Source organism: Sinocyclocheilus anshuiensis, unplaced genomic scaffold (genome assembly GCF_001515605.1).
Source record: "Sinocyclocheilus anshuiensis isolate Anshui unplaced genomic scaffold, SAMN03320099.WGS_v1.1 scaffold234, whole genome shotgun sequence".
Taxonomy (NCBI): domain Eukaryota; kingdom Metazoa; phylum Chordata; class Actinopteri; order Cypriniformes; family Cyprinidae; genus Sinocyclocheilus; species Sinocyclocheilus anshuiensis.
Genome location: NW_015544165.1, coordinates 2323988 through 2334128, shown reverse-complemented (window position 1 = coordinate 2334128; position 10141 = coordinate 2323988). Strand labels below are relative to the sequence as shown.

General features: G+C 34.3%; 1 protein-coding gene and 1 long non-coding RNA gene across 2 annotated transcripts in view; one reads left to right on the top strand and one right to left on the bottom strand.

Moving 5' to 3' along the window:
- LOC107695826 (ceramide kinase-like) overlaps positions 1-9829 on the top strand; it is a 10926-nt gene extending 1097 nt beyond the window's left edge. The window contains exons 2-13 of the mRNA XM_016495896.1: positions 1132-1227; positions 1316-1453; positions 1555-1683; positions 2443-2506; positions 2768-2913; positions 3052-3126; positions 3637-3789; positions 3966-4071; positions 7513-7616; positions 7891-8087; positions 8170-8510; positions 9319-9829. Coding sequence (XP_016351382.1) covers positions 1132-1227; positions 1316-1453; positions 1555-1683; positions 2443-2506; positions 2768-2913; positions 3052-3126; positions 3637-3789; positions 3966-4071; positions 7513-7616; positions 7891-8087; positions 8170-8510; positions 9319-9379 — 1610 coding nt within the window. The 3' untranslated portion in view covers positions 9380-9829. The remainder of the gene's footprint in view (positions 1-1131; positions 1228-1315; positions 1454-1554; positions 1684-2442; positions 2507-2767; positions 2914-3051; positions 3127-3636; positions 3790-3965; positions 4072-7512; positions 7617-7890; positions 8088-8169; positions 8511-9318) is intronic.
- Positions 9830-10077: 248 nt separating this feature from the next.
- Positions 10078-10141, bottom strand: part of LOC107695827 (uncharacterized) — an 898-nt gene continuing 834 nt past the window's right edge. The window contains exon 2 of the long non-coding RNA XR_001635036.1: positions 10078-10138. This is a non-coding gene — a long non-coding RNA (uncharacterized LOC107695827). The remainder of the gene's footprint in view (positions 10139-10141) is intronic.

The window sequence follows — 10141 nt, the reverse complement described above, 5'->3', positions numbered from 1 at the left end:
AGGTCGCCCCCTCATGGGCGCTGCCATGTTGACATCACATGACCATCTGAGTTACTAATATTATTCATTAACAATGTTTAGTAATATAATCCCAAGTCAATAGCATTTATTTTTAATAAGTAACAAAAAAACATTTAAATTAAAATAAAATAATTTGCTAATAATGATTGGTATTGACATAAAGAAGAGCAATAGAAAGAAAAACTTAATGAGTGCACCTTTGAACCATTAGTCACTTAAAGTCACTCTTATTTTGGTAGATAATTAATTGCAATATAATAATTTAAATGCATAATTTACCATTATTTTTGATTAATGACAGTCATTTTCTGCTTCGTATAAACATTTTGTGCAAAGAAATAAATAGCAATTTTGAGAAATATAAAAATTATTTACTCACATGAGATGAAGATTGCTGTCTTCTAAAGAAAAAGACCACCTTTGTACGTAATGGACTGAGGTACTGATATTAATAATAATAGTATGTTTAATAATATATGAGCCCAGGTCAACAGTATTTATTTTTAATAAGTAACAAAAACATTAAAAGTAATAATAGAATAATTTGCTGTTAATAATTAGTATTTGGATGAAGAAGAGCCATAAAAACGTACTGACTGTACCTTTGACACATCAGTCGTTTATATGTAGATGATTAACCACCATATGATTTGATGCTGAGTGCACCATTATTATTAGTTTAATTATTGACAAGAAATACAGAAAAAGATTAGTCATACTTTGTGTGCTATATATCCATAGTTCTATTTGAGTTTCTTTTATTTGCATTACAATATAGATGTTGAAACATGATCCAGAGACAGAGTTGGATTGGATTCAATAGAATAATCCCAAAACATATAAGTGTATTGCTCAATGCTCATATGATGAATGAAAATAATGTTTGAAAGTCCCTGCTTACTGACAATTTGTCTTTGACTGCATTCTGACGACCTCAAAACGAGTTGAACAGCACCATCCAGGCTTGACAAAAAACACGGTACACCTTGAACATAAAAGACGTCTGCTTAAAAAAAGGCCCGAGTAGGAATGGTGGAATGTTTCTTGAGAATATGAGAAACGGGTATATCACTTATGCAAGAGCGTAAAGTGTCTGTCTGTTGTTCTTAGTTTCAGTGCCGGTGTCAGAGGTGATTGGGGTGAAGGAGGGTCGAGTTGAGATCCAACCCCAGAAGAAAGTAGAGGACACTGATCTTGATTTTACATGTAAGTTTCTGAAAGTGAATTTTTTCATAGGGATCAAATACAGTGGCGTTAGACTAAACTTGTTTTTGTCTTTTTCTAATCACGTAAGTATTCTATGTGAAGCGCAACAGCAAAGGAAATGGCATTAGAGCACCATGGAGTCTGGACAGGACCCAGTTCTGCTGTCCTAGCCGGGGTGTCCGGGATCAATGGATCACTCAACTCCGAACCGCACTCAAAACCCACAGTATGTAAAGCTGAAAACAACAGCCTTAATCATTCATCCACACTCATTATTCTCTAATGACTCATTAACATCTCTCCCTTCATCTACTCCTCCTTTCTCAGGCCCCTCGCGTCCTCACCAGTTGTTGGTGTTCATTAATCCTTTTGGAGGAAAGAAGAGGGGGAAACAGATCTTTCACTCTCTAGTGGCCCCTCTGTTTGAGCTGGCTGGCATCAGCTCTCATGTTGTGGGTGAGATACTGAGACTCTATCTGTACTGTTCAATAACTGAGCAGTTATCAAGTGTCCCCCTGCTTGGTCTGTGATACACCGTGCACGTCAGGTAGTACGGTTCTCAAGTAACACCCGTAGATCTTTATCGAGACTTGGTAAGAGGGCTCAATTAAGTAGCGAAGTTATATAATCAAATTAATTAAATTTTGTGGCAAAATAGCATGTCCCTATTATTAGTTTGCATTATTTGTTTATTTTTATAGTCTATTTTTATTTTATAACTAAATATGCAACACATTCTTTAAAAAAAGTATACTATACTATACTACATTACATATATGCACACTATCATTCAAAAATTTGAGGTCAGTAAGATTGCTTTTTAAATTATTTTATTTAAATTTTTTAAATCTTTTATCAATGATGCATTAAATTGGTAAAAAATATTTCTATTTGGAATACAGTTTTTACTGTATTTTTGATCAAATAAATGCAGCCTTTTATACTGTATATAATATTTTTCCCCAGCATGTTTAATTATTAATAATAATAAAAAATAAGTATGATGATTGGTTTAATTATGAAATGAGTAATAGTGCTAATAATGTAAATTTAATAAATTATATTTTTGGACTGGTTTTGTGTATTGACAATTCATACATGGAGCAACTCTGTTATTTCAAAAGATCAAGGAAAACTAGGTTTCACATTATATGACCCCTTTAAAAAGATATAGAGCGATTTGAAATAAAACTGGGGGATGTTTCTTGTTTCTAGTGACTGAACGAGCAAATCAGGCCAGAGACTACATCCTGAAGAAAGACTTAACAGGGTTTGATGGGTAAGTTATCCTTCTGTGGTCATTCCTCATGAATAAAGATTCAAGGAAGTGTGGTAACAGTGGTGTCATTGTAATAGTTCATGTCATATGAGCCCGTCCTTCATATTTTGTTGTTTAAACAGAAATGTTGCCTAAATACCAAAAGGGTAATCATAGAAATATATTTCGATCAAGTCTGCTGATAATACTCTATATTTAGGTTTTAGGAAGGTTATTAAAAGATCTTCCATATTTTCAGTCAAATCTTTTTTTCCCCTTCAGAGTCATTTGCGTGGGTGGAGACGGCATGTTCAGCGAGCTGCTGCACGGTGTGATTGGACGAACCCAGCAGGAGGCGGGAGTTTCAGAACACGACCCGACTGTAATGCTGCAGCCGTGTGACCTCCACATTGGCATTATTCCAGCAGGTGAATGTTTGCATAGCTCCGTGACTGAGGAGGGTGGCGATTGCAGTCTGTTCATAGCACTGATGTATCAGTCAGATGCATGGTTTAGATAGTGAGAGGAGTGTTAGTTTACCTGCTTGTGTTTACTCTTCTCCACAGGCTCTACAGATTGTGTGTGTTTCACTACCATGGGCATTAATGACCCTGTGACATCGACGCTGCACATCATCATTGGTAACCTTCACATCATCTTCAATGGGTGTCTGCAACATTTTAAACATTTTTTAAAGAGCAATAAACCATAAGAAGTCGATCAAATTTCATAACATTTGCAGTGCTGTTGTAAGTGCAAATAAACCATGCAGAATGACCCACAGTACAGCAGCCATAAATAAAATTACGAACATATGCAGTTTTAATTAAATAATTAAAAAGGAAGAATATAAAAATAATGTTCCACTCTGTCTTATCACTCACGTGGTAAAGCTACCAATTGTAACAAATGTGCCTAAGGTTGCCGACCATTGGTCTATAAGGTCTAAACATGTTTTTTCACATATTAATATAAATTTTTTTCCATTTGTTTTATTATTATTATTATTATTATTTTAATTTCTTTGCATTTTTCTTTTTCTTTAAAAATCTTATCTGTTTCAACACAATATAAAATAGATTAGAAAACAGAAATATGAGTAAGGATGAATAGACTACATAACTGGATCTTTTTCCTTTTTTACTCACCAGGAGACTCTCAGCTTCTGGATGTGTGTTCTGTCCATTATCAGTCAACATTGGTGCGTTATTCTGTCTCTATGGTGGGCTACGGTTTCTATGGAGATGTTTTGGCAGAGAGCGAGAGGCACCGCTGGATGGGCCCTCTCAGATATGATTATTCAGGTATCAACGGAAGGAGTCAACTGTCTTTAAATCACTTGAAAATATAGTTTATACTGAATACTGATAGGTCAACACTTATTACTTACCTTAATACTTATAATCATAATTGTGAGAGGAGAAAGAGTCCTCAGTCCCATCTCTGATTGTATTTCCATGTCTGTTTGCTCTGCTTGTAGGTTGTATGGTGTACTTGTGTAACAGGAGCTATCCAGGACTAGTGCAATACCTCCCTGTTGATTCCCATATCTCCAGCCCACGGGACAACACTCGCTGCCTCTCAGGGTAAAGATTTGCATTTGTCCTTTTACCTGGAAATCATATTAGAAATATTTTACTTGCATATAAATATATACACTGACAAAAAAAAAAGGAAATTGCTAGTAAATTTCAGAGAAACAGCAATTAACAAATTCAGTTAAACTTCAAATTCTGAAGTAGAAAGACTGAAAAAGTATTTTCTTGTAAAACATACTCCAATAATCTTTGTTTACATGTTTGAAAAATATTTTTTTACAGTGTAGGTTTATATGAAAACTTTTAGAGATGGGCAGTATTTTAAATAAATGTATTTAAAATATGTATTTATTTATTTAAAATCGTATTTTGCTGGACAAAACAAAATGGAAATAAATGTAATTTATAATTAAATACTTTGAGAGACAGTATTTTGTATTTGAAATATTTAAAATACTTAATCAAGTATATCATCTTATTCTCAGATAATACAATAACTTTATTCACCTGTGTTAATACTACGATCAGCTATATCCTCTATATATCAGTTTTTGGCTAGATGCAAGTGAATCATATGACATCCTGTTGGATCCATAGATGGAGTCTTAATTCACCCATGGTTGGATCCAACTGGAAAAAACAATGAAAGAAGCTGTTTTGGTGCTCAGTGCTAACTGGTTAAGTATGTACTAACATATATACTATCAGATATTGCTCACTGAATGTCATTACATGAAAAGAGCAATTTGTAAATAGCTGTGCTGCTTTAGAACTTGTGAATTTGCTTGCTAGCTAAAGTTAGCTACTTGCTTCTATGGGCAAAATGAAAGCATTATGAAAGCATTTTCAAGTATTAATCACTGCCAATGTGTGAACAGCATGTAATGAAACTTAAAAGAAAAGAAAAGAAAATGAAACCTGTTTACCGATTTTTATGTGAAGGAAAATCCAAAGGAAACGATCATAAATTTAATTAACCTCATCTGTCGACATAATGCCAGTGAATCCCACTTGAATCGGTGAATCCCGTTTTGGTCGTCACTCGCTTGTATAACTATGGAGTTAACCGGTGTAATGGCCACCGGTGTCGCTAACAAGGGTTTCTGAATTCTACATAGAGCCCCTTTAACAGCTAAATATGAGCATTTTTAGGAGTTAATCTTCATTGTTGACAGTGAAATTGCTTGATCCATCCTCTTGAGTAGGACTAGGCAGTATGACAATATAATATTGTTCCACAGGACTGCTTAATTTTTGACGCGTTGGAGCGATAAAGAAACATGAATAAAAAATAAAGCATATACATGCTTGATGGTATGGCACGTAAACAGTCGGTTGTGTCTTATGTGAACATATGTAATTAGAAGAAATATGGATCGATATATTGGATCCATGTGTACGTCTTAAAGTGACAGCAGCCTAACATACCTGCTGCTGTCTTTATCCTTTATTGTAATCAGACAATAAGACAGAAAATAACTCCCTGCTCTTGACTGAATTACTTAAGTAGCTTTAACAATGATCAATCTACATTTAATTAATAGAGTAACGACTATGCCGTTTTTTTTTTTTTTACATTTGATTATTTCTGTTATTTTTTTACTAAAATGCTACTGTTAGACTACTGTACATGAATAACAAAGGATTTTTATAATAATCTTTTTCATTTATATCTCTTTCCTAAATTGTTTTAGTTCTGCTGTTTGTTATTTGCATCTTTGTGCTTATTTTTTACTAATAACAATCAAATAAATTAAAAATAACTATATTGTGATATACATTGTTATATGAAATAGAATTTTTGGTCATACTGCCCACCTCTTGAGGATAAAGATAGCATTTTTCATTACTAAATTTTCTGTCTATAGAAGGTCAGTTTTGTGTGTCTTCTTAAATTAAAAGTTTTACAATATGAAGAATAAATTAAGCTGAAGTAAATAGACTCCATCCTGGCTAATGCTCAAAATTATTTTAGTGTCTAGTGTAAGGGTTAAAGAATATGTTGTTTATAAGTTGTTCAAGGAGAGGAAAGTGCTTCTCTTTCTCTTATGTGTGTATCTAACTCCACTATTACTAAATGTGTTGTATCTTACTCTAATGTAATGGCACTGTCTCTTGCACTTCAAGTGATTACTTGTAAATATTGTATGCATTTTTGTATTTTCAAATTACAAATTACTTGTATTTTAATTAAATATATTTCTCACACCAGTATTTTGTATTTTAATTAAATACATTTGATGAGTAAGTATTTGTAACAAAATACTTTTTGATGTATTTGTGCCCATCTCTGTATACACACTGACTATAAAGAGCATTTTAAATAGGTTGTATGGTCAGTATTTCTTGTTCTGTTTTTGAGCTTGGGAACAGCTTGCCAAAACCCAAGCAACAGTGCAAAATCCCAGGAACTGGAAGGATACGACTAACTCAGAACTGTGTATGAACATTAAAAAATCCCCCATGACTGATATATAGGTGCATCTCAATAAATTAGAATGTCGTGGAAAAGTTCATTTATTTCAGTAATTCAACTCAAATTGTGAAACCCGTGTATTAAATAAATTCAATTCTGTGTGCATTGAATTTATTTAATACACGAGTTTCACAATTTGAGTTGAATTACTGAAATAAATGAACTTTTCCATGACATTCTAATTTATTAAGATGCACCTGTAGGTAGACTAGTGGTAGAGTTCATATGTATGAATATGTTGAATGGATTTGGTTGGGTGCTTAGTGTTCTGATTAGTGTGGCCTCATTTTTTGGGAATGAAGTGTACCTCAACAACATAACTCAAGTGGCTGGAATTCCTCGGTGTTTTTCTTAAGTGGGGATCCTTCCGTAGGGCCGTTACCATGACCGCTCAAGCAATATGATCTCTAATAGAAGAAGAGTAGCTGGTGAAATGCTAGTCTCAAAGGAAAAGCAAAGACTGCTGAATTAAAGGAATATTCTTGGTTATTCAACCTAATGGTATGCATTGTGTTATTCTTTAAATTACCACTGACACAACATTCAAAATCAACACTCACAAATCCCCTAATGTGAGTTACACTGGCTTTAGTGAGTAATAATAATAATAATTAATAAAGATAATAATAAAAAATAAATTAATGGATTTTAATAAATCAAAAATGAAAAAAAAAAATAAAAATAAGAATTTGATAAAAATGTAATGATATATATATCATTATAAAAATCTATATTTGTTATTTATATTTTTAATTAATTTATTAATATTTTATACTAATTAATTAATATTTTATTTGTTTCTATTTGTTTTTAAACCTGTATGTGGCATTACATGCCCATGAGCAAAGGTAGCAAGATTTAAGTTGCATACTTTAGGGGGTCTTTCATCAGCCAAATAACCGCTTTTGAGAATGGCAGTCCTCACGGATAACTCTAACCAGCTATTACACTCCGTCTTGGTTTGTACAGCTCCAAGAAATGTTTTAAAAGCATGTTTGCGTGTGCATTTGTAGGTGCCGAGTGTGTTCAGAGAGCAAAGAGAGGCTGTTCCCCCACTTTGAAAGCTCCAGTTCCCTGTACAGCGCTAATGTGAGCCAGTACAGCAGTGAGTTAGAGGGTAAGACCATCTGCTGCCTGCTTGTATAAAGATTGTCTGTGTCATCTCATTAGAGACCTGTTACTGGGATCACACTGTGCTGTGTCTCTCTATGGGGTTTATATATGTTGTACGTCTGTATTTGACCGTTGTCATGTAAGTACCAAAGTGTGCTTAGGTAGACCTACAGTACAAAGACATTAAGCACTTGTGATGTAGACTATTAAGAAAAAAAATGGTAAGATGATTAAATGATATTAGGATCCTGAACTTTTTACAATTGTTTTTATCCCAGGTGAGTGGGTGACTATTGAAGGCAGGTTCAAGTGTATCTCTCTCACCTGTATATCAAGCTCATGTCCACGGAGCCCAAAGGGTCTTTCACCGTCCGCCCACCTGGCCGATGGGACAGCTGACCTCATCCTGGTGCGAGAAACAAACTCTCTGGGCTTTCTCACATACCTTCACAGGCACACAAACATACAGGATCAGGTAAAACCAAATAACATTCAAGTACATAAGCTAAAAACTAAAAGTTGAGTCAGTCAGAAAAACAAAACTTCTATCGTTTCAGTTTGACCTGCCCTTTGTTGAAGTTCATCGAGTCAAGGCTGTTCGGTTTTCTTTACCCCCTGGAGAGGAAGAAGAAGAAGAGGAGGAGGAGTATGAGGAGGGTGATCGAGAAATTCAAGCCTCCACCGAGAGTGTGCTGGAAGATCCTGAGAAACTGTGCTGTAGTAACACTGCAGGTCACTCACAGCAGCATCACACAGGGAGGAAGGAGAGAGGAAATGTGACAACGAGTAGAGTAAAGAGACGAGGCTTTGTGTGTGGGCCTTGCGGCACTAAACCTCGCTCGGTATCAGTGTGGAACTGCGATGGAGAAATTCTGCCTCACACCGAAATCTCATGCAGGTACTGAGATCAGTCTGCTGAGCAAGTCAGCTATTTAATTGGAAAACTAACACAAAAATATATATATATATATATGTGTGTGTGTGTGTGTGTGTGTGTGTGTGTGTGTGTGTGTGTGTGTGTCAAGTGCTTAATTTAACATTTAAAACCATTTAAATGCTGACATTTATATTGAAAAATTACACTACATCATTAAAAGTTTGTGATCAGTACTATTTTTTTCTTTTCTTTTTAAGAAATACATTTTATTCGGCAAGGATGCATTAAATTGATCGAAGTGACAGTAAAGACATTAATAAATGCTGTTCTTTTGAAATTTATATTCTTCAAAGAATCCTGAAAAAAAAAATGGTTAAAAATATTACTAAGCAACACACCTGTTTTCAACATTGATAATAGGAAATTTTTGTTAAGTGCCAAATCAGAACATTAGAATGATTTCTGAAGGATCATGTGACGCTGAAGACTGGAGTAATAGCTTTGCCATCATATCATATATATCATAAAAAAAAATATTTAAATAGAAAAGGGTAATTGTAAATTTCATTATATTACCGGTTTTATTATACTTTTGATCAAATAAATGCAGCCTTTGTTAGTATGAGAGACTTCTTTTAAAACAATAAAACATATTTTGACCTCAGATGTTTGAACAGCAGTTTACATGTTTATTATCTGGCTCCAATGAAGTAAGCAAATCATATGAAATTTGATATATGATGTCAAGTCGAAGTTTATGAGTTTGAAACCAAAAACTTCTCATTTGCATCTTCTCATTTGAATGTATGATATGACTCTCTTTCAACAGAGTTCATGGCCAGCTGGTGCGTCTCTTTGCCAGGGGCATCGAGGATTCAACAATGCCATGAAACCTAGCTAACAAAACAGATATGATCAACCTAACAGATGACCTCTTTATTGCATTCTTCATGAGGACTTCATTGTAAGGGAGATATAATATCAAGAATAGAGATATTAACATATGTGGGTGATGGATCAGTTTTAGATCTGTCATAATATTGTTAATTTCACTGATTTTATAGCTTTTTTTGCAGTGCAAAAAAGTATGCAACATTTTAGTGCAATCTGACAGATAATGTTAACTGTTGGGTCACGTTTATTTAATTGAGGTTTTGCACATTAGTGAGAGCACTGGTTTGTCTGTCTAGGGCTTGTGCATGGGAGTGGCGGTCACAAACAAGAGTGAATGACATGTTTTAAGGGATTGGACTCATTCCAGTCAAGTGGAATGTACATAGACAGGATGTCAATGGGTTTGATGTTCAAAATCATGAATTAATATATGTGTGTTTGTCCAAATAAAGTGTCATGAATGTATACAAAAGTCGTCTTACCTTGATATGCTTGAAAAGTTATATTTACTTATCAGATGCACTACATACACTACATTAACCCTCTAATGCATCGTGGTCACTACAGTGGACAGCTATTTGGAAGCCATTTTGAACCATTTAAGATGTAGCATCATGTCCCAACCACCAACTGGCGAACCCCCAAAGTGTTGTCTACGATTCCATTTAATTGTTGTCTTTTTATCTATTTTTTTGTTTTGAGATATTGCATAATATATTCAAAATGGCGGCAGGAAAAGGGGATGCACCATGTACCTC